Raw genomic sequence first — 25,340 nt, 5'->3', positions numbered from 1 at the left:
TGGTATAACACAAAACGGCTGCCCTGGGGGCGTGGCATAAAACAAAATTAGAGAGGCAGCCATCCCTGACAACCTTATGTTTACCATAGGAAGACAGCTAAGTGTTTGGAGATAAAAGTATGGAGACAAAAGGTGTGTGCACACTCTGACTGATGCTGATGCTATTGCTGTCTAATAAACAACCGGGAGCATTTCTCAAGACATACATATACATATACATATACATATACATACACACACACACACACACACACACACACACACACACACACACGGTAGCCACACTGCTCTCATTTTACAGAAATCACTTAGAAGGTACCTACACCTTTTGCCCCATAACTTTCTTTCTGAAGGGCTAGTACCTTACTTCCAGGAACCACGTCACTCATGGGCACTGGGTTGGTGATTCATTATCTATGGTAACCTCATTCTGGTCTGTTCTTAGATAAATAATCTGTTTTTTTGCATAATCTTTGTATCACATGTTTTCTTCACAGACTGAAGTATTTACCCTATACCTTTACAAAGCTGCAGCAACTGACTGCCATGTGGCTATCAGATAATCAGGTAAGCATTGCTTATTTTTAGCATGATTAGAAGTTTTTTTGATTTCTTGCAATCCTAACAATATTTTAAAACTAGCCTTTTAGTGACATACATAAATCCCTTTTGGACTCAAATATAATTTTGGCTTCTGAATTTGGTATTTCTCACAAAGTGATCACATTGGACATAATGTTCTGATGAGCCAAAGGATCCTATTATTTTCTTGAAGTGTCATTGACATTCTGCAAAACGGTTATACATCCTGAATAGGGTGTGTACAAAACTCTTTTAAAACATCTACTCCTCTTTATCTTGAGACTTGGTTAATAAAATTACTCAGCATAATATATTGGCTATGTTTTAATATTTCACATCAAATATATATTCTTGATGAAAATGAAACTAGGATTTCACTGCATGCACGTGTATAGAATGTGTATATGTTCTTAATGGTATTCTTGTTTTGTTTGTATTCTCAGTCTAAACCACTCATTCCACTTCAAAAAGAAGTTGACCCAGAAACACAGAAAACAGTACTTACTAATTACATGTTTCCACAGCAACCAAGATCTGAAGAGGGTAGGAATTTGATTTGATTTTTTCCTATTTATTTTTTTAAAAGTTTGATGATAGAGGGAGTATCTATTTAGATTGGATTACCGATTTTACTATTTCTAACCTTTAAATTATTGGGCCCTCACCAGTATCACGGTCCTAAATTCCCATACTCCTTGGAGCTCATTTGCTTAGGAATCAATTTTCTTTTTCTATTCTTTAGTTATGTTTATATCTGATAACGAAAGTTTCAACCCTTCACTGTGGGAGGAGCAGAGGAAACAGCGTGCTCAGGTTGCTTTTGAATGTGATGAAGATAAAGATGAAAGAGAGGCACCACCCAGGGTATGCAATTGCTTTATTCTGTCATGATTTCCTTCATATGTTTCACACTTTCTGCCTTTAATAGGATCTACTGCTGAGGTGGGTAACCTCCTAGCAACTCTCTCACAATTTCTTTTGCACAACCTTCAGGCTTCAGTGAGTTTCTAGCGCAGGCATTCCCAAACTGCGGCCCTCCAGATGTTTTGGCCTACAACTCCCATGATCCCTAGCTAAGAGGACCAGTGGTCAGGGATGATGGGAATTGTAGTCCAAAACATCTGGCGAGCCGAAGTTTGGGGATGCCTGCTCTAGAGGATCATAGCTTTCATTTAGAATGAATGTAGACAGTCTTTAACGTGAATCTCTTTGAGGTTATGCTGCGAAGGCACCTGATGCAGCTAGCCACCCATTTGAAGTGGGTCTGGCCCTGGTTAGTGCCTGGATAACAAACTCTCTGGGAACCTCGTGCATGTCATGTTCAGTCGTGCTGCTTTTTGTTTTGTTTGTTTTGACGTTTTAATGAAGTGAATTATTAGTCTTTTTCTTTCTGGTGTTTGCAAGATTTTGTTAGCCACTTAAGCATGTTTATTAGAGGAGAAAAGAGGAGTAGAAATGTAATTTAAAATAACAATTAGTTTTAAAGATGGGGTTAAAGCATAAATAATGCAAATAAATGCAATGGTCTATAGGTGCAAGATGTGTGATCTGTAGCTTCATGCATGTTCAAGGTTTCTTTTCTGGTACAGTGGTGCCTCGCTAGACGAATGCCCTGTAAGACGAATTTTTCGCTTAACGAAAAGATTTTTCGAGCGGAGGTTGCCTCGCTAGACGAATTAGTTTTACGAAAAATTCGTCTAGCGAATCGTGGTTTCCCATAGGAATGCATTGAAATTCAATTAATGCGTTCCTATGGGCAAAATTTTTTCCCAGTGCATTCCTATGGGATTCGCTAGACAAATTTTTCGTTATACGAATTTACCCGTGGAACGAATTCAATTCGTCTAGCGAGGCACCACTGTACTGGAGCAATGCCTAGCTGAGACTGATCCTGTGAAAATAATGAGTTCCCTAGAGAAAGAGTTGAGTAGAAATGTGAGAAATGTAAGGAGGACTGTACAAGTGCATTCCCCATTCACTTCAATGTTAGCAGCAGCCCTATGATTATAGTGGGTTGTTTCTTCTCTTCCACAGCTGATGTCAGAATTTGCAGAGTTACTTTGCAACTGTGATGTGACTTCTAAAAACTAATTTTTCTTGCTTAGGAGGGTAATTTGAAGAGGTATCCAACACCTTACCCTGATGAGCTGAAGAATATGGTCAAAACTGTTCAAACAATAGTGCACAGACTGAAAGATGAAGAAAACTCAGATGATGCTAGTAAAGAAACAAAGCCAGAAAGTCAGCCAGTTTCAGTGAAAGATACAGGTGTAAAGGTTAGTTTCAAAATTCTATTTTTGTCATATTTTGATCATTTTAATGAAATACTAAAATTTGAACTGTGGAAATGTTTAGATATAATCATAAACATTTACAAAAACAAAAACAAAAAAACCTTACTGTAAGGGGGAGGGATTATAGAGAACCCTCCCCCCTCATCAGAAGCAGCCCGTCTCCCAGCAGTCATGAGAGCGAGGGGTCTGAAGGGGGGAGTCAGGAAACGGAGAGGGAATGCCAGGGCTCTGGCAACATCAAAGAGCCCCTGCTCCATAGGCAGGAAGAGATGGAGGCGGAAAAAGTGGACAGGAATAGGTCAGACAGAAGACCCGTCCCCCCGACGCCAGAATTGAGGAGGAGGAGGAAAGGGAGGCGCTTCTCAGTTCCAAGGCTTTTATGCTGGTCACGAACACAGAGGGGTGTAGTGCAGGAATCTGACTCGAGCAGGTAGACATGAAATCAGCAATCCGTTACACTGTAAATAATGTGCACCAATAAAAACGTCTGAAAGACAAGCATGTGGAAGGTCGTTACTCAAGAGTAGTCACTCCACCCCTGACACTTACCTTTGGCATTCCACAAAGTAATTGTCCAGCTCTGATAGACTGCAAATGTTAAGATGGACTGAGAGTAATTGATTTGAGTGTATTGGACACTATTTAGAAAACAGCTTAAGTAATTACTATGCTCTCTGATTCTGGTAAGTAGGCATCTCTGCTTTCAGCGCCTTCCTTTCTTCCCCCTTATTGGTCTTTGCAGAGAAAATCAAAGGATTGACAGATGGAGTGAGGTCAAAATTCCATTTGATTTATATCAAGATTATTATGAGATAAAAGTGGCAAAATAGTAGTTTGTCACTTGTAGAAATGTGTTGATTCCTGTCGTGAACTCAGTGATCCCAAATGGTACAGACTGGGAGTTGTACTCAGATTAGTTGGAGGACGAGGAGAGTACTGGGGACACTGCAAGCAGGGAGGGGCAGGACCCCTGCACACATGATCCTTTGTCTTTAAAGGCCAGAGAAGGGGAGGCAGTCCCACTTGCTCTCTCTGCTGCCCTCTCCATCAATGGAAGAAAGAGCTTCCCTAGCAATGGGGAAGAGCATAGACGAGCCAGAAGGAGAGGCTGGGCAGCTGGGCTGGGTAGCTCTGTTCTGTGGCTGAGAACTTGGTGCCACCTCTGCTGTTCGCAGCAGACCCACACCCCCATTAGGAGAAGCACAAAACTCCTAAACGGCCTCAGTCCAGTATACCTGAAGGAGCATCTCCACCCCCATCGTTCTACCCGGACACTGAGGTCCAGCGCCGAGGGCCTTCTGGTGGTTCCTTCACTGCGAGAAGCCAAGTTACAGGGAACCAGGCAGAGGGCCTTCTTGGTAGTGGCACCCGCCCTGTGGAACACCCTCCTACCAGATGTCAAAGAGAACAACAACTACCAGACTTTTAGAAGACATCTGAAGGCAGCCTTGTTTAGGGAAGTTTTAATGTTTGATGGACTACAGTACTGTGTTTTAATATTTTGTTGGAAGCCACCCAGAGTGGCAGGGTATAAATAAATTATTATTATTATTATTATTATTATTATTATTATTATTATTTATTAGTGCACCAGTCTCACAAGTGAGCATGCTATGTATCAGCCTTAAAAGCTGGTGGGGGGGGTTATGCCCATTTGTTGCAGCATTCAGCCAGTCTTAGACCCTGATAGCATTCTTGAACTCTTAGTCACCTTTGGTGATCTTTGCTTGTTGCTTGATCTGAATCTTTACAATCCTTGAATAAAACTTCCTCTCTTCCATACACTGTTTGGGACAGTTCACTCAAGCTTTTTCTGACCCTTAGTTTGGACAGCACTAATGGCTGGGTTTGGGTGGCTGTTGGTATTCATCCTTTGTGGATGGGGTGGACTTTTTCTTCTGTTTTAGATGGTTCTTTCTTTGGACAAACACTTAGATTTGCATTTTGTTATAGAATTTCTTACATATTTTGTATTTTATTATTGTGAATTGCTTCTGGATGTGTGAAGCAATATATAAGTATAAATACCAGTAATTTACTGCACTAAACTGCCTAATTATTATGACCATATTACTGATTTTCTTGATGAATATTGTTATTGGATGTTCTGTTCTGTTATTGTGTGAACTGCTTTGGTGTTTCTTTATGGAAAAGTAGTATATATTTTTTAAATAAATGAAAGTAATAAGTATACGAGCTTTGATTTCCAGAATAGAATGTTTGTTAATGTATTTAAATCTATCATAGACTGCAGAAATTACTCCAGCAAAGAGCAAAATGGAAAACAAAGTGCAGAATGTGATAGGAAACTGTGTGCAAAAACCTAATGTAGCAGAAGTTGAGAATAGCACCGGAAACCTGCGTATGAATACTCAAGTTGAAACCTCTGAGAACACAAAACCAATCACTAATCATGAGGATACTCTTGAGGTAGTTTGTTTCCCTTGCATGTTCTCTGCCAACTAAGCAACACCCAAAGCTGAGCAAAACATGATGAGGAGAATATAAATTGCAAAATATTTTTCATTTACCCCTCAAAAATGAATCAAACTCACAAGAGCACTTAAGTTACAGTAGTACACGGTGACCTGGGATTACTTCCGAGTAGATGTGTACAGAAGTGTTTTGCAAAAATCCTGTTAGAGTTGCCAGCAGAACATTATTTTTGAATAGGCAGGATTTAATCAGAACAAAATAGATAAATGAATTACTAATTATATTAAGTAATTCTGAAATTGCCTTTTCATTATTTTTGTTCAAATGAAGTGTACATATTTTTCACATTTTTTTATTTGAATATATGCACTGGAATTACTTTTTTGAGATCCCAGAAAATGTGGTGGTGTGGTGGAATGTCAGACTAGGATTGGGGGAAACACCCATTTGTGAGGTTTACTGGGCCAGCCACTCTCAGGCTAACGTATTTCACAGGATTGTTCTAAGGATAAAGGGTGTGGGAGAAGGAGAAGACCTTGCATGCTGCAAGGCAGGATATAAATATAATCAGTAAACAAAACACTGCTGTTTTGCTCTGCTTTATTATATGAGTTGCTGCTACATCTGATAGCTATGATTTTACTTTGCTACATGTGTTTGATTTAGTAATTTTGTGAGATTTTATATTTGTTATACAGCTTGTCAACCACTCGTAAGTGGGTGGATTATAAATATATATGTTTATAGGCTAGTTGTAGGTCCTGAGCACAAAATTCAGTTCAAATCCCAGTTTGATGCTTTGGAAAACAGCCCACCTTGGCCAGAAGTGCTTCAAAGGCTGTCAGATTCATTTTGAGATCTAAGATATGGGTTTGTTCTGGAAAACAATGACCTTCTCCATTCACTCTTGTGATTTTTTATTTAAAGCTATAACTCCCCCCATCTCCATCCCAGAAACAACCACAGCAAATTTCCCCTCCAGATTGGATTAAGCCTGCCAAATATGTCTGGGGACTTTACTTCAAATGTTAGTTTTCCTGTTTCAAGGCCATGGAAATGCCCATCTCCCCACCCAATTTTCCACCCAGGTCTTTCAAAGCTTACATATTATCAGTATTTCAAATGAAGCATATAACTGTTGTTGTTGTTGTTGTTGTTGTTGTTGTTGTTGTTGTTGTTGTTGTTGTTTAATTGTTTCATTTGCGCTTTCTTCTTGGTGCCCGGGTCTTGCTCCAGAGTGAGTGGTGGGTGTATTGCTGTTTTCTGAAGCCCAGCCTCTGACTGCAGCTGCACAAAGAGCTGCTCCTCTCAGGAGCAATCTCAATGCAATATGAAGAGTTACAGTCACAATAAAAAATAAAAATAAATGGAGATACCAGCGTAAATGAACAATGCATGCAAAAATGCTTAGGTTTGTCTAAAGAGTTACTGTATTTATTTTGGCAAGCATCTGAAAATTTATACCACACACCTCTCCTTTTGCAGGAGTCAGAAGAGCTGTCCTCTGACGAAGAAATGAAAATAGCAGAAATGAGACCCCCTCTCATAGAAACCTCTATTAACCAACCAAAGGTGGTAACACTTGGCAATAGCAAGAAAGGTGAGTTTAAACAATCTTTCAGTTGTTGAAGTTTATAAAATTAAGTTAAATTAAAGCTGTATGAAAGTATCTGGAAGCATCTTTTAGAAAGTTCATCCTTTAACCTAGCACATGTGTGCTTAAGTTAATGGAGCATATTTTCACATGCCTTATTGCTTGAAGCATGATTACATAAGTAATTATTATCATAGTACACATCTTACTTGACTATATTTCCTCTGCTTAAATATAACCAGTGTTGCTGTGCTTGAATAACAGGCATAGAAATATGTATCTTGCTCATGATAATGTCTAGTACGTTTGTGAAAAAAATATGTAATGGGGGAGGGGGGATTGTTTAATGAAGAGCTGACAGTAATTTCATAGAATTTTTTAAATTGCTTCTATCCCTAATGCATGTAACTTGAGCATCTGGAGCATATCACGCAGAAGCTGTGAAATATATGTTCATTATGGAACCAGGAATGTAATGGTGCATATAACATAATTTGACTATGTTTGAGGAGTTGGGTCGGGCAGCGTTAACAAATTTCAGTAGTGGGTAAAATGTTGTTGCTTTTAGCCTATACTAAGTTAAAATGAAATTGTTCTGAAATTCTGTTTCACAACAGTTTGCTAGTAATAATAATAATAATAATAATAATAATAATAATAATAATAATAATAATAATACCGGTAATAATAATAATAATTTATTATTTATACCCCGCCCATCTGGCTGGGTTTACCCAGCCACTCTGGGCGGCTTCCAACAGAAAAATAAAACACAGTAATCTATTAAACATTAAAAGCCTCCCTAAACAGTTAGATTGGGGTCCCTTCCAACTCTACAATTTTATGATTGTATATATTCAGTAGGCTTCCTGTGAAAATTAAATGAAACTGAAAGGACCATGAGCTAATTATATACCTATACTAAGCTATCTTGAACTCTTTTTAGATGACAGTAAAGATGTAGATTCATTGTCGGATGACCCCACACACAACAGTAATCAGAATAACAGTAATTGTTCCTCTCCTTCTCGAATGTCCGACTCAGTTTCTTTAAATACCGACAGTAGTCGTGAAGCATCTCTGTGCTCTCCAGACAAGGAAACTAACATGGCTGTCACTTCCAAAATCAGGTTTGAAAAGTCATTTTCATGTTTCTGTGCTAGTTTTTTTAATAACTTCATAAATTGTTTAAAATCATTTTAGAAATTAAATGGTGGATTTGTTGTTTTCCTATACAAGTTATAGATGACCACCCATATTGTATTTCTAAGTCTGCTTGTTTTGGTTTGCTGTCCTTTTGGTGAGTTTTGGTTTGTCGTAGTGACATGGGACTTGCACACTAGAGAAGCCCAATATGTAAAAATCAAAGCAAGCTGAGTAAGGAAATGTGCAGTAGGGAATTGGCAGAAGCTGGAAGAAATTGCCACTACCCTCCATGAACTATATCACCTGCCTCTTCAACATTAAGTTCTCTTGTGTTTTCCCCATCGCATCAGCATAGTTGACATGAGATACTACTTGCCCAGCAGCACCAGAATAGTTCTTGGTAGGGTGCCTTATGCACTGTCTATCTGGCCATGTAACAAATGTGTTTGGACACACTTTAGCATTTCTCCTTTCACACTTGACATCTTGTTTTTGTATCTTAGCCTCTAAAAATGTTAAATACATAGTCAGATGCTCTACTGTCACAGAGATAATTTCAGTGAACAATAACTTAGTTTTTTGTATTGTTACCAAACATTTTGCTTATCACTAAAGATTGTGTTTATGTTTTATTAATGACTTCAGTGGTATCCAATGCCTAATATGTTATAATTTTATATTGGCAAGGAGATGCTTAGTACATTGCGTCTTATAAAAGTATTTCATTAGTGCACAACAAGTAATTGATATACCAGTATAATAACAATGCTGTTGTCATATCTATCAGTTTGTTAAACTATTAATTTTTTGCTTTCAGGCGAGAAGATGAAAATTCCAATAGTCTTTTACAAAACGGAGGTGAATTAAATGTCATAGCAGATGAAAAACTAGATGCTGAAGATCAAGTTACAAATTTCACTGGATTCAGATTAAACATTGAAGAGAGATTAGCTCTGATAGAAAGAGGCGTTGAGCTAAACAATGCTACTGATGAGTCTCACAAATTTCACCAAATTAACATGAATATCTGCAAGTTGACTGATGAGGAAGGAATCCAATCAAATGTAGTAGAACGAATAAAATCACAGGAAATATCATCAGTTAAGGGCTTTTTAAACAATAATATAAAAGAAGAAATTGAGCATTTGGAAAATGGAAATAAATATTCTAACCTGGGTCCTATAAATAATGTCAATGGACATTCTGAGGAAGGGCTTCATTATGCAGGAAAACCAGAGCTAAAGAGAAGTGCTACAATTGATACTGATTCTTCTTTAGAAATGTGTCTTTCAAAGAGCACTGAAGACTTGTCCCCCCAGCGGAGTGGACCAGTTGTGAAATCTCATAGCATAACTAACATGGACACAGGTGCTCTGAAAATTTATGATATCATCAATGACAATGGATCCCAGCAGCCAAATCCTGTAGTAAAACCAGCAGTTACAGGTCCAGATGGAAAAAACATAGTCCGGAGTAAATCAGCTACTCTCCTCTATGACCAGCCATTACAAGTATTTCCTGCGTGTTCGTCATCGTCTGATTTAATGTGTACAAAAACTGTGTTCAAATTTGATTCGAATCATAATCCTGAAGGTACTAATGTCATAAGAGGGCAAGGGACAAATACTTCACAACAATTCAGTACCCCTCAATATAATATCCAGTACAGTAGCAGCATGGCAGCCAAAGAATCCTTGTGGCCCCCAAAACAAAACTCCCTAGTTGAACAAAGCTGCTTGCCTCCTCAACGCTTGCCAAGGTCAGATACCACAGATGGCTGTAATTCTGTGAAACATTCTGCCAACATGAATTTTTCTAACCATAACAATGTTAGAGCTACTGCTGCATATAATACGCATCAAAGGATGGGTGGGCGGCATATGGAAATGTGGGCCGTTCCACCAAGTGACAGACTTGTTTCTGGAGCAAGTCGAAATACTCTCCAGCGGCAGAGCAGCGTCTCTTCCACTGCTTCCATGAACATTGGTGATTCTGGGCCTCCTCGGCGCCCCCAGATTCCTGAAGGAGATTATTTAACGTACAGGGATTTGCACTCAATGGGAAGAGTTCCACCAATAATGTCAGGACCGCAAAGACCTCTTTCTGCAAGAACCTACAGCGTGGATGGGCCCAACGTACCTCGGCCTCAGAGTGCTCGCCCTTCAGCAAACGAAATACCAGAGAGAACTATGTCAGTTAGTGACTTCAATTACTCAAGGACTAGTCCTTCTAAAAGAACAAACCCAAGAGTAAACTCTGAACACTCTCTGCTAGATCCTCCAGGAAAAAGTAAAGTTCCCCATGACTGGAGGGAACAGGTGCTGCGACACATTGAGGCCAAAAAATTAGAAAAGGTAAATAACTTTACTACTTCTCCTTCAACTTGCTATCCTTCTCCTGAGTCAACCTATAAAAGTCCAGTTTTGGAAGTGATGCATGTTCTCCAGTTGTGATAGTGTGCTTTGAAATTTTAAGTAATCTATTTATAAATTTAAAACCACGTTCAAAATATGATAGAAGCTAATTTAAGCATGCATCCTGCTGCACAAACAACTGTGACTATCTGACATCCTGCCTACATGCTTTGTGGAGAATAGTGAGTTGCTAAAGAATATCTCAGGTTTTTTGCCATAACGTCTAGTGAAATCTAAGTGATGAAAGTGATGTGCTTCAGCACGCTTGAAGCTCAGATATGAAAACCTGATTCATATATTACCAGAGACGCATGGTTGCTGCTTTGCCATGACTGAATATCATACAATGACATTTGAATAACACCGTGTTTCTCAAATAGTGGATTAGAACCCACCAGTGTGCCTTGGGCCACCTTCAGGAAGGCCTCATTGCCATGCGCAGTACATTCTCTCATGCCTGCCTTGCCACTTAATTATGCCATAGCCTTTGGGTTGGACCAGCAGACTGGAAGACAGTTTGGGAAATGAGGAGAGGAAAGGAAATCTTCCTGAGGGAAAAAGGACAGAGGAGGAGTTTACAAAATGTTAACATATAACCATAAATACATATAAAAACAAAGTAAAAGGACCTGGGAAGAGGAATGAAAGGAATGGGGCGGGGGGGGGGCTGAGACTAAGGTACGAGTTGAGTGAGAATAGAGAATGGGAGAAGAAATTACTGGAGATGTAATTACAGGAGATCATACATTGTTTTCTCCTTGAGTTTTACAATACAGTATCGGACGTAATATTGGAACAGACCCATATATTGTATTGGTGCTACCTTCAGCTAGGGTCAACATCCACACACGGTGTTCTGCTGCAGTACTGACATGTACCGTAAAACTGGTAACAAAGGACTGCATTGTTTAGATATTTGTTCCCACTGTCAGAAACATCTGCTTTGCTTTAAATGCAGATTTTCTAATCTGTACAATCCATATTTGATATAAAACCACAAACATTTTATCAATTGCATTTCATGTTCAGTTAAATATAGCTCCTCTGTTCTGATGTTGGTGGTGGCTTAAATCCATCCTCCCATATATTTTAAGCTTCTTGAGGCCATCTGGTGGCTACTGTTGGAGACAGAAAATTGGACTGATTCAGCAAGACAACATTGTAGATAAATCCACAAAAGTCAATAGTCTGCACACAAGCACAAAAAACCCTAGCCTGGTGGGAGCTGGCAGAGGATGGACAGGGTCCTCTGTCCCTTCTACAGTAGCCTACAGTATTTCTGTGTAGAGTATGAAGGAAGTGACTTCTATTCTCTGGCAGCCTGCTAGGCTCCTATGCTGGGCACAGAGAAGGGACGGAGCACTCAGCACCTTGTCTGCCAACATAGGAGCCAACTCCTAGGGGCTGAGGGGGCTTTGCCACCCCATAAAATATTTGAGGAGGATGCTCCCCCCCATGTTTATGGGCATTGTATTCAAATAGTGTTGGGGCACTTTGTCATATGATCAATTATGTGGGGTGAGGCTTACCTCTCCCCCCATATTTTATTCAAGCTAGCACCACTGTCTGCCAACCAGTTGACTTGCCTGTGTGCAAAGCCTTGTTGCTTGTGGCTGTCAGGTGAGTGCTTAAATAAAAGACTGATGTAGAACTTAGGACTTGGATTCCTACTGATCATATGTTCCAGATAGCTTTAAATGCTTGTTTTTGAATTTGGGTGATCAGAATGAGAAGTCTCTGAATCTTGGAAAAGCAAGTTTGTGTGGGCTATAGTACCGGTAAATAGTTGCAGGGTAGAGTATGAATGTAATGGCTGTTTCCTGAAAGAGAATGCCAAAGTACTTCATCATAGGCTGCTGTAGATATAAAACTAACTTTAGTGTTGTGCAAATGAGGCCTGGGTTCGTGGGCGCTCCCCTGGCTCCCTTCAGTATGGCTGTAAGGGGGAAAACAGAAACATTTACTTCCATATTCAACTAACTGTCCTAACCTGGACAAACTGCGACTGGTTTTAACTATGGTTTATCTGAACAAGCCAAGATTGTAAACCACAGATTAAAGCTGGCCACAGTTAGTCCTGGCTTGGAAGTAAAAACAAACTGATTGGAAGCATTTGCTTTTAACTAATCTCACCACTGCACTGGCAGAAGGGAATTTGGAGAGCCTAAGCCCCAGGCTCACTCAGGCTCTTTTCCATAGCACTTCAGCATGGTTTGGCATTTTTTTGAATGGTGTAGATCCCACCTGCAGTTTCATTTAATTATTCTGATGTAGTTGCCTCTGAAAAGTTACACTGTTAGCCACTCATGTGAAGCAGCACCTACATGGTTCAGCTTGATTTTAACCATGCTAGGGAAACATGACAAACACTCTGAAAATGTAAGTGGCAATCATACTGTGGTTTATTAGGTAGCATGATTTAAAGCACAAAATGTACACCAACTAGCCATTAGTCCTAGAATTCTGAAATTTGTCTCATTCCTAAAATAATATGCATTGCTTAGCTTTAGTGTTTGTTTAGGCAACACCCATGTTCTCATTTGTAATGGTACTCTATAAATTTAGGGTTGATCCACACTTTTGCTTGATCTATATTTTGATTGCATTGTGTATTAATTCCCCCAGGTCCGAGAGCTTTTCTCATTATTCTTGCCAAAATCTGATCTTACCCACTGAATTGGATTTTATCAGATGCACTGAAAATTCAAAGAGAGATTTTGCTAAACCATGCTTCAGTTCAGTGGGTAAGATCAGATTTTCGCAAGGCACAGCTGCGGAACAATGAAGAAAGCTCTCAGACATGTGGGAAGTAATGAGCCTTAACTTACCTAAAAAGAATACTTTATGTATAAAAGCACTATGGGACTCTTACTTTTAGTTCGACCAGTTTTTCACCTTTCTAGTGTATTCATTGGATTTCATCAGCAGTTATTTTAATTGAGCCCCTGTTGAGAAGGAATTCAGTAAAGGTCACATCAGGGATAATAAATTCTACATGTGAAACCAGTAGAAAAAGCCATTAAAAGAATTCAGGCCAAAGTACTCAAATTCAGCTCGCAGATTAGTTTCCTATACAAAAGTCTGAATACATTTTAAACCTAAGCAGGCGAAACAGCAATGGGTGGACTGTGTGTGTGTGTGTGTGCGCACGCGCACGCGTGTGCTGGTGCCGGTGCCCTGACCCCCTCAGGACTATTCCATTCCCTAACCACCCTGAATTTCAGCATTCTTTTTAAAAGGGTGAAGTCTTGTAATTATTGTCCTTAAAACAATATAATTGAAAATGTGCAGGCATGGTTCCACCCTATTGAGCATGATAAGTATTTTGTACAGTGGAAGATCTCATTTACACATGTGGCAAAATGTGAGGGTAGAATGAAGTTAGTGTGTATCAAGTTAGTGTAGTTAGTGTATCAAGTTAGTGTGCAAGTAGGGGATGCCATTTATGTACCAAGCTTCCTGAAAAACAAAAAAACACCAGCACATCAGGGAGAGCTCTCTTCCTGCTGTGCTTATTTTCTGATAGCAGAACATGTTTGTTTGTTTGTTTGTTTGTTTTTTTAAAAATGTAAGGGATAATTCTAGAATGTTTCTGAAATGATACTATTCATCCTAAAGCTTCAGAACTTTACCATCTCACCTCTTTCTGCTTCATGAACAGACTAGGTCGGGGGTTTCCCAAACTTGGGTTTCCAACTGCTTTTGGACTACAACTTACATCATCCCTCACTAGCAAGACCAGTGGTCAGGGATGATGGGAATTGTAGTCCAAAAACAGCTAAGGATTAATGCTGGGTTTTTAGACCCCGTCTAACATGGTCTCAGCTATGAGGGAGTCTGCATATCTGCTTTCTGCTATACTCTGGAAAGTCAGAAGTCTCAGATCATCACATAGCAAGAGGCCATGGTGGATTGGGAAGTAGCCTTATTTTGTACAAGCCTGCAAGGTTAGTAAGATCAGCTACAAACCACAAAGTTTTGCAATTGTTTTGCAGCCTTTTTGTAATGAAACCCCCACATTTTGCAGTACCCTCAAAAGTTGGTTACTGTCTTACTTTTTTATTGAGATTTTTATAACAAATAAAACATTTCTGTTTTTTTTTTTTACTATTCCAGTAGCAGAACCATAAGGCAAAGGGAGACATAAAATGTAGATTCTGGATCAGAATATGTTTAATACACACAAGAGTTTCCATACAAATTGCTGAGAGGCCCATGGCCTTCACAATGCGTAGTCTTTAACCCTTGCTCCGCCTACTTTCCTGGGTGCTCCTAAAGAAGCTGGCAATAGACCCTTTACATTGAAACGGGTATCAATAAAAAGAACTTTTAAAAAAACAACTCTGTATTTGAAACCATTAACTTGCAAGTTCTGCTTTCCAAAGAGACAGATATGTGCCATGATAAGTTATCTTGAAATCCGATGTTCGACTGCTCAGAAGGCAATCCTGGCTCTTTGGGTGCACTAGTCTCATACATGCATTGAAAAACAAAAGGTGAAGAAGAGTAACTCTAGTATGGCCCCACACTAAAACAGTAACCCATTTTGGGGGGCCCTTCAAATTTTGGGGGTTTCACTGAAAACAGTTGCAAAACTTTGGCACCAGTTTGGATTGAATCAGACAGTGTGTGTGTTTTTGGGGGGTGTTCCTGGTTTGAGTATCAGTTCCTCAGTTTATGGGTTGCGGTTTAGAGGGGATTACAGATTTCAGGGTTCAAAGTTAACAAAGCTAAAAAGATCTTCAACAGAAGCGTCAGTGACTCCTAAAATACATCTAGTTGAGGATCAAGAAAAGGACCTTTTCAGTAGCTAGGCTCACGTTTTGGACTTCCTCCTTGAGGAAAGCCTGCCTAGCTATCTTTCTAATAACTTTTCACTGCATGTTAATGGCTGTCCTTGTTAGAAAGGCTTCTGGTTAATGCTGTTTGAGAAAGTTTTAATTGTTTTATTGAGCAACTTTTGATTGATGTGCTTAACGTTTGTTGCTTTTAATTTTTGTAGTTTTTATGGTCTTTTTCTTATTTCATTATTTTAATAGTTGGCTAACTTGAATTCCTTTTGAGGAAAAGTAGAATAAAAATATTTTAAATATCACTTCTCTTTGCTGGGAAGCTATTGAAATGGGACATATATAAATGATAAAATTATTATTACTGGTATTACAGTGCTCAGGATTTTAGCCTGTGTTTATCATTATTGGTTTCCTCATAACATCTAGTAATATTGCAAACATTTAGGAACTGTGAGTGGTTGTGTTTGAATCTTTTCAGTAACCTTCCTGATTCAGTTGTCAAGTCAGCTAACTTTGCAAAACTACCGGATTTGCTGCATTTGTTGTTCCTGTATTCTTTTATTCACACAAAAAAAAGTTTATAAAAAATGATGACTTAAACCAATGTTGTCATAATCAGTATCGGCATTGGAATGTGCTATCGCATCTTAAGTAAATGAAAATGGTTTGAAAATTCTAAACTTTGAAGATAAAACGTATTAGTCTTTTAAATTCAATTTAAGTCATGTTAAACTTCAGTAATTCTAATTTTGTGCTGATTTTGAAAGACCAGAAAAGAGTGTTGGAAAAACTCCCCCTTAAAATACCAGCGACTCCCCATTTACCTGGGGGTTACATTCTGAACCCCCTTCTGCATATGCAAAATTGCGTAAAAGTATCAGCTCAGCTGGTGGGCAGGGGTGAAGCTTCCCTGCACCTCAGCTGGGTAACCTGCACTGTCCCTCTGGCTCACATGGCTCCATGGATGGGCACAGCTGATGAGCGCGGAAGAACCAGAGGGATGGCCATGCTTGGTTGGCCAGGTCGTCCCCATTTCCATATACCTGACACTGTGTGTGTGTGTGTGTGCGCGCGTGCAAATAGAATGCATGTAAGCGGGGAGTTTTCTGCAATGCAGAAATATGTTGAGGCAACGGTGTTTCTGCTCAGAATGAGTTTCCAGAAAAGTATACTTCAGTCATCCACTTTCCCTTTCTGTAAACTTAGCTGCCCATAGATTATGTTGAGGATGTTTAAAATGTGACAGCTAAACATTTGTTTTTCTTAGCGTCGTGCACATTTTGAATGGGCTTGTTTTTATGTAATTTGTGTGTCTGTTACGTCAGACTGCTTGTTAAGTTACAGCAAGTAAGATCACACGGCATGTCACTGAGATTTTTTTTCTAGTCACAATGGGTGTTACCCTTTGTGCGCATGATATTCCTTTTTTGCATGGTCATGCAGCATGTGTGTCAATACTGACTTGGTGTATAACGTGTCCCGTGGTTTATGCATGCTGCACTAATCTCTGTTATCTGTCCCCTCTTTATTCAGAGCATGCTGTCTAGGTCCTTTAATTCCAATTATGCTCCAGTTAGCAGCTTTCACTATGGCAGCTCTAGGGATCTGCATGGCAGCCAAGGCAATGTTGCCTTGAGTGTTGCAGACGGAAGAAGTTCTGGTGTTCACATTGTTCGTGTGAGTACATACATAAACAGGGTATTGTTAGCAAGAAATTGGAAGAGGCATGTGATAGTGCCTTTAAAACTGCACTTTCGTAATTGTGTACAGTAATTCTAGATTATGGCTGATTCCACCCATTACTGTAATATGATGATTCAATAATGGCAATTATTGAATAATTTTCTTTCAATATTTGTAATTTTTTTTTAAAGTGCTTTCTGCTAAAGCATCAGAGAAGAGCAGTTCTAAAATGAGACTTAATTTTTTAAATAATAATTTGGCATGTTCTGCCTACAAGCCAACTGATAGCCATATAGAGATACTGAAGCGATTTATCCCTCGATTGGCAGGTGACCGTAGGGATTCTGCTTCTCAAGGATGGAAAAACAGCTTTCTTCCTTGAGATGTTTAGATAATTCAATAGTTCTGAGCTTGTTTATTATCTCACAAGCATATCTGGTGTCAGTGTAACCTGATGGTTACTGCTTTCAGCCTGTGGAATTCTATGATAATACAGTATTGTATAAATAAATTGGAGTGGTGATTTTTATGTATTTCTATTGGCTCACACTGATGCTTTAGCTTCTCTATTCACTACCTCCCCTGTTATGTTTTCCCTTTTATTTTAACTTGTGCAATTTAGCCAGAGCCCCCTATAAAAAGTGCTCTGTATGCTGATGAAACTATGTAAACAGTACTGCAGCTTTGTGTTACAAAGACATACAGTGAGGGGGGAAAGTATTTGATCCCCTGCTAAATTTGCCCGTTTGCCCTCTGACGAAGAAATGACCAGTTCATAATTTTAATGGTAGGGTTATTGTAGCTGTGAGACAGAATAACAACAGGAAGAAACCCAGAAGACAAAAGTCAGAGATTGATGTGCATTATAATAAGTGAAATAAGTATTTGATCCCTTTGCAAAAGATGACTTAGAACTTGGTGGCCAAACCCTTGTTGGCAATTACAGAGGTCAGACGTTTCTTGTAGGTGGCCACCAGATTTGCACACATCTCAGGAGATATTTTGCCCCACTCCTCTTTGCAGATCCTCTCCAAGTCAGTAAGACTTTGAGGCTGATGTGTAGCTACTCGAACCTTCATCACCCTCTACAGATTTCCGATGGGATTAAGGTCTGGCCACTCCAGGGCCTTAATGTGCTTCTTGAGCCACTCCTTTGTTGCCTTGCCCGTGTGTTTTGGATCATTGTCATGCTGGAATACCCATCCTCAACCCATTTTCAATGCTCTGGCTGAGGGAAGGAGGTGCTCACCCAAGATTTGACAATACATGGTCCTGTCCATCGTCCCTTCGATGTGGTGAAGGTGTCCTGCCCCCTTAGCAGAAAAACACCCCCAAAGCATAATATATCCCCCCTCCATGTTTGACGGTGAGGATGGTGTTCTTGGGGTTGTAGGCAGCATTCCTCCTCCTCCAAACACTGCGAGTTGAGTTGGTGCCATAGACCTCGATTTTGGTCTCACCTGACCACAACACTTTCACCCAGTTCTCCTCTGGGTCATTCAGATGTGCATTGGCAAACTGCAGACGGGCCTGTACATGTGCTGCCTTGAGGAAGGGGACCTTGCGGGCTCTGCAAGATCTCAGTCCTTCACGGCGTAGTGTGTTACCAACTGTTTTCATGGTGACTATGGTCCCAGCTGCCCTGAGATCATTGACAAGTTCCCCTCATGTAGTTCTGGGATGCTTCATCACCGTTCTCCTGATCATTGCAACTCCACAAGATGAGATCTTGCATGGAGCCCCAGACTGAGGGAGGTTGACAGTTATTTTGTTTCTTCCATTTGTGAATTATTGCACCAACTGTTGTCACCTTCTCACCAAGCTGCTTGGCAATAGTCTTGTAGCCCAGTCCAGCCTTGTGCAGGTCTACAATCTTGTCCCTGACATCCTTGGACAGCACTTTGGTCTTGGTCATGGTGGCTACTTTGGAATCTGCTGGATTGATTGCTTCTGTCAACAGGTGTCTTTTGTACAGGTACTGTAAAGAGCTGGGATTACAGGTAAAACCTCTCCCCTACAGCAGGTGCTTCTAATCTCAGCTCATTTCATACAGTGAAGATACCAGGTAGCCTGACATCTGGCTGGTTGATAGGGGATCAAATACTTATTTCACTCATAATGCACATCAATTTCTGACTTTTGTCTTCTGGGGGTTTTCCTGCTGTTATTCTGTCTCTCACAGCTATAATAAACCTACCTTTAAAATTATGGACTGGTCATTTCTTCGTCAGAGGGCAAATGGGCAAATTTAGCAGGAGATCAAAAACTCCCCCCCTCACTGTAGGTAGTAGCCAGAATCACAATTCTATATTGGGGTTCACAATGATTCACCAACTTCTCCTCATAGATAATAACGGAAGTTTAATTTTGTAATACTCTGTAGTTAGATATAATTACTTATTTCTAAGTATGAGCCATCTATAGCCCCCCTCATTTTTCTTGATTAAACGTTAACTTAATATGTCCAAGGTTCAACTTTCACAACTCCACAAACCTTTTTGTCTCTTTGGATTCTTTACTCAACATCATAATCAATTTTGTTTATAGGACATGAGGCCCAACATTATCTTTGATTATTTCTTCTCAATATTCAATCTGTTTCCAAATTACATTGTATAAGTTTGCAAAAATGTGATCATTCCTCTTTGCCCTCTTGGCAAAAATTCCAGTTCATAATCAGGCCATCTTTCACCTTGTGTACTGCAGCCTTATCTTTTCTGGCCTTCTTTTGCCACATCTTGGCACTCAAAAATAATTCACTCATCATATTTAATATCATATCATTTCCCTCTTCAGATCCCTGTACTGGCTTCCTGTCTGCTCCTGTATCCAACATAGCCTAGCCTTCCCTTCCCTTCCCTTATTTTTTCATTATCATATTGCAGTACATGCTGTCTCCAGCTCCAACATCCCCAGCCAATTGAATTCTTCCTCATGCTTCACTCTGCCTCCCGGGGTCTTCCTCCATGTAACCTTTGGCTAAATCTTGATTCATTATTCCTTGTTGTAATTTAGCATTTAACTGAACAGAACCATATTCTTTTCCTGTTGCCTTTGCATTATTAATCTTCCTTCTGTTGTTTCTCACTGATGTACATTTTAAGATCCTTGGAACAAGAATGTATCTTTTTATTTGTCAGTCTGTGAAGAGCTCTGCATATTGATAGTGCTCTATTAATACTAAATAATAATAATAATAATATGATGGTGATGATGATTATGATAATATGTTTGATACACAGCTCACAGTAGTTCCACTGAGCTGTTTTGGAACCCCATACTTCTATCATAAAATGAGGATGGCTGTCCTTGTCCCACCTACCTTTCAATTCCTGTGAAAAAATAAGCAATGGAAAATCTGTTCAGAGGAATTCATGCAAACTAAATTGTTAACATAGTTCAGCAAGACAAGGTGTAGGAAAAGTGGCAATGGTGAGGTTCATGTTCCAAAAAGTGGATGGGCATCGGGTAAATCTAGCAGAACAAAGTTAACAAAAGACTTTTGTGTTATGTTTGCAAATCCTTAAATAGCTACTGTTTAATGAATAGTTTTATTATGCAGTTCAGAGTAAGTTCCATTGTTGTTTCAAAAGCTGGGGTTAACATTTATGGTCCTTTCAAGGCTGAATAATATGATTAAATTCTTGAATGCACCAAAGTAATATGCTTAACAGTCATATGGACAAAATTGGCAATTCTTGTATAATGTGTTTACAATATAGCAGTAATGTTTGTATGCTTTTATCATTTAAAGCATCCCCAAACATCAACCTCAGTAGAGCAATGTCAGGAAGATGTATTCATTGCTGGACAGCAGAACTATTCATCTGCCACACTTAGCCTCAAAGATGTTGCTTCAGACAACATGAAGAAAGTTCCTGTGCAGGTACTAAGCTACAGGGATCATTCACAATCTATAAAAGTATTGTTCTGACACAAATATCTGGTTCAGATACAATGCTAAACTATGGATTTTGTGCTCCCACCTCCCTGTTGTGTTAACAAGAAGATCAAAAGCTTTCACTTCTAGTTAATTAATGGTTAATTATGTCCAAATGCAGAACTGTGATAAATGTTAACTATGGTTTTGGGAAATTAATCACTGTTTCAAGCTGGCATGTTTCCCTAAATTATAGTTAAGACAGTTTGTCCAGGCTTGAGCATAATGAGTAAACCATTTGAGGGTTGTTGTTGTTGTTTACAATAAAGTGATGTATTAATTTTATGAAATAAATATATAAATTGTAGTGCAGTTTAAGTATTTCTTTAAATAATTAAATAAATAAAGTGCAGTTCACTTAAAATGGAAGAAACTTCCCTCCCGAGTGGCACTTGGGTTTCCATCTTCCATTTGCTTGAAGGAGGCAGAAAATGCTATCCTTTTACTAGATGTGAGCTGCTCACCTTCCTTGGAGGCTCAGTTCATTTTCTACTTTGCTTGAAGCTGGATTCAAATTCTGATCCATTCTGGCCTTATTGGTTTCCAGTCTCCTGTTGTGGCGGCATTGTAGGAGAATGGGAGAGTTGGGAGCACACAAGCCCAGACCTTAGTGATTGCAGCCGAACAAGGCCATTGTTATGGGCAGGAAATGCATAGTGAAGAAAAGAATCAGCAATTATTTACTTACCTAATTGTGTGTCTTGGTTGTTTACTACTCAAGAGGTTATAACACAGAAAATGTCAGCTGTTCTTTGCACGTCTACTCAGAAACAAGTCACATGGGACTCAGTGAGACTTACTCCTGGATAGCTGTGTATAGAACTGCGACTCCAGTGCCTTGTGGTATCATGAAGGGCTCAACTACAACACACATTTGGTTATCCAAGCTTAACTGCCACAAATTAGAGGGGGGAAATAAATGCATTATTCATGCATTCATATAAGCCAGTGGTTCTCAAACCTTTTTCTCTGCGCCACACTTTCAGAATAATTTTTTTCTTGTGCCACACTGAATTTTTTTGATAAAAATACATTTGAAAACAAAAAGAAACAACTTCTAGCAATGCTTAATTTATAACATAGAACACAACTACTTTTAATATGATCACGGAACATCCAGAAAGTATAAAACAGTGCAGCTACATAAGAACATGAATCATTCACAAAATACAATTATAAATGAGTCTTCTCTGTTCAAACAGTAGTTCTGGATCGCAACTACGTTGTTCTCAGTATCACTTGATGCTCTTGCTCTGATTTTGAAAAGATATTATTCATATTCTGCAAATAAAAAAGATATTTTTATATACTATACAGTACTATAATACACCGAAATGTTTAAATGTTTCTTTGATTGTCCTTGGATCTTACCATCACATTTGCTATCTTCCCCTGCCACATCCTTTGAGAACCATAAGCAATATACTAAAACTTCAAAAGCTATTCAAAAATCTATGAGTACTTCCACCAAAAAAAAATTATATATTCCCTAATTGATTAGTTTAGCCCATTACCCAGTGGTCTAGTTTGTACTAAACAAAAGTTGAAAAAAATGCATTTCATTCCCATTTGTTTTGTGTATACTGCTATTAGTTTTTTTAAAAAAATAAGAATACAACAGACATGTTTAACAACAAAATCTCTTGTAAGTGTTGCAAAATCATTATCAGCTGAGCATCAAGATAATATATATACATATTCTTGCGGATGTAAAATGTTGCTTAAGGATTATTCATTTATCCAGATACCTTTGACGAATGGGCAGATGTGCCAGCCTCCAAGACCTCAGGCAAACTATAGCCAAATCCATCATCCTGCTTCCCAAACATCTGTGGCAAGACATCCTTCTAGAGAGCAATTAATTGATTATCTAATGCTTAAAGTTGCCCATCAGCCACCCTATAGTCAGTCCCAGGGTCCATCAAGGCAAAGCCACGAGATGTCAAAGCAAGAGGTAAGGACAAAGGTTACAACTTAATGAATAAATTCTCACATTGTTGTTGGAAAGCACTGGAAGCATTTACTTGGTTGAGACCCTGCGAATGTCCTTTGCTGATGACTTGTTATCTTTATTATTACCACTGTTGTTCATGCTTCCATATAAATTTTTCAGGAATATGCCCAAGTGCTTAGAGAAATATTTGTTTGTTTGTTTGTTTAGTAAGTATTTCACTTTGACTAACCCATGCAACTTACAAAACAAAGAATATAAAACTTAATAGAAATACAACAATTTTAATTCATTGGTGAGCTTGAAAATATAGAAGTAAAGCATAGTATTATGTGATATAAAAATGGATTATGCAATAGCTGCAGTTTTTCCATGAATCTGAACACGTAGAACAGATCTATTTTCTGATTTTCTGATTTTCTTAGATAAGAGTGAGAATTGAAAAGGATCCAGAGCTTGGATTTAGTATATCAGGAGGAACCGGTGGCAGAGGAAATCCCTTCAGGCCTGATGATGATGTGAGTATTAAATAGATCCAGTCCTTTGGGGTATGGTTATTGTTTGGGAGGTATTAGCTTTATTGAGGAGGAACTCTTTGATGTTTTTAAGGTTTTTATGATTAATGTTGTTGTTGTTTCGTACTTCCCATGCTTCCTTTTGGGAAGAAGGATGAACTATATTAACCATAAATAAACAAATTGTACACACACATACACACACTTCGCCCACCCCCAGCATTAATAAACATTATTTTTCACTCTTTTTCTTGTGAAGTTATCTAACCAGCTACACAATAAGAATAGAGAGATGGTGGAGGTGGAAGGACCTCATAAGCCCAATATTGAGTTTAACTCTGTGCGCAAAGAATTGTTAAGATGTAATATGTAATAATTAATTACTACTTAAGAAAGAGAAAAACAGGCTAGATTGGGTTAAACTTGAGGAAAGTAGGTATTCGGAAAACACAATTCCTGTTGTTGGAGGAAATTGGAGAACTACCATAGTGTTGATGAATTTAAGTTTTGTGGCAGTCTGGCTAATTTAATAAAGCAAACTTCATGTCATAGGCCAATACGTAATACATTCCCTACAACACAAGGTTTTAGCTGTAAGCCTTATCCAGAGAATTCTTTTGAGTGCTGAGATTGAAAGGCTTACCAGCCTTCTCTTTTAAAACCTTACTTTCAAAAGTATGATTTACCATACTTATGTATGGTAAAATAAATAGGTAATATTCAGCATTAGTTATACTCTGAGTAGACTAATTGGAATTAGTTATACTCTGAGTAGATTAAAATCAATTGACCTAAGTCTGTCAATTTCAGTGGATCTGCTCTGATTATGACTGAGTTTCATATCACCGAGTGCCCTGTTGGGTGCAGAGTTCATTTTACAAATTGAGGAAATTGGGGAATAGTGGGGTTCTGGGGTCAATTGAATGCTGGTAAGATAGGAAGAAAGCCTAAGAAAACAAGGAGAATAATTGGGTGTTAATAGAAAGCATGTTCTGTTGTAGCTAACTTCACTTATGTCAGTGCTTTTTGTCTAAGAAAATGTTTAGGGGTACCCCTGTGTTTCTCCAGAAAAAAGCACTGACGTACGTTGTTGTTTTTCTAGCCCATGGGACAAATATCTTGCATTCCTAGTGCAGCATCGGATGAGACAAAAACAAGTGAAAATTATTTGCAATAGTGACTACAAGGCCAGCCCAGTATTTTGAACCACTGTGCACATGCACAGTGGGACTTTGAACTTTGCCTTGCACAGTTTTTGATACAACTTCTAGGATGATTCAGAGAATCTGTCATTCAAATATAAAAGTCCAAATCCCTACTGCAGCTATAGAGGGTTGTGTTCCAATAAACCACCATGTATGTATTTAACGTTTGTTTCCTGTTCACTTGAAGGGTATATTTGTAACCAGGGTACAGCCTGAAGGACCAGCATCTAAACTGTTGCAGCCAGGCGATAAAATTATTCAGGTAATGTTGCTTAAACCAATTTACCAATTATTAATGTTCATCACTATAGCAGTCTTCAAAATATTGCCTCTTTTCCCCATCCCTTATCTGCTCCATCACTTCTTTTCACAAGTTTCTGAATATTCTTCAAAAGCAACCACACAAACATCTAATTATTGTAGACAATTCTAGATGCTACCAGAGCATGGATAACAGAGGCCGGGCTACCTCTGTCCATGAGAGACCACCACTGACACACCAGATGAAGTGGCTGAAAGACACTCTTTGCCACAGAGGCTACTTGGGCCTGCAGTGACATAGCTTGATCCAGGGCTTGCATCCAGGCTACACACTTGATAATTTAGGAGGAAGACAAGTCCATTCAGAACAGGTTTAATACCTATAAACACTGCTTTTTTCTTTAAAAATGTTTAGGGGTACTCTCATTTTCCTACTCATATTGAAATACTGCCCCTTATACTGCCAAACTTAGAGTCACAAAATGTTTAGGAGTTTGCATACTCCTGCGTCCCCCCCCCCCAGAAA

General features: G+C 39.0%; 1 protein-coding gene across 3 annotated transcripts in view; it reads left to right on the top strand.

Annotated features, from left to right (window-relative positions):
• ERBIN (erbb2 interacting protein) overlaps window positions 1–25,340 on the top strand; it is a 94,363-nt gene that overhangs the window by 65,238 nt on the left and 3,785 nt on the right. Inside the window, exons 14-26 of one of the 3 annotated variants that reach the window (XM_060280261.1) lie at window positions 498–567; window positions 1,026–1,125; window positions 1,325–1,446; window positions 2,688–2,858; window positions 5,124–5,306; window positions 6,798–6,912; window positions 7,853–8,036; window positions 8,870–10,406; window positions 16,793–16,936; window positions 20,697–20,828; window positions 22,627–22,836; window positions 23,259–23,351; window positions 24,741–24,815. In XM_060280261.1, coding sequence (XP_060136244.1) covers window positions 498–567; window positions 1,026–1,125; window positions 1,325–1,446; window positions 2,688–2,858; window positions 5,124–5,306; window positions 6,798–6,912; window positions 7,853–8,036; window positions 8,870–10,406; window positions 16,793–16,936; window positions 20,697–20,828; window positions 22,627–22,836; window positions 23,259–23,351; window positions 24,741–24,815 — 3,136 coding nt within the window. The remainder of the gene's footprint in view (window positions 1–497; window positions 568–1,025; window positions 1,126–1,324; window positions 1,447–2,687; window positions 2,859–5,123; window positions 5,307–6,797; window positions 6,913–7,852; window positions 8,037–8,869; window positions 10,407–16,792; window positions 16,937–20,696; window positions 20,829–22,626; window positions 22,837–23,258; window positions 23,352–24,740; window positions 24,816–25,340) is intronic. The other 2 variants (XM_060280263.1, XM_060280262.1) reach the window with 2 other exon arrangements.

Source organism: Zootoca vivipara, chromosome 11 (assembly GCF_963506605.1).
Source record: "Zootoca vivipara chromosome 11, rZooViv1.1, whole genome shotgun sequence".
In the NCBI taxonomy this organism is placed as follows: Eukaryota; Metazoa; Chordata; class Lepidosauria; order Squamata; family Lacertidae; genus Zootoca; species Zootoca vivipara.
This window is presented reverse-complemented; position numbering and strand designations above follow the sequence as displayed.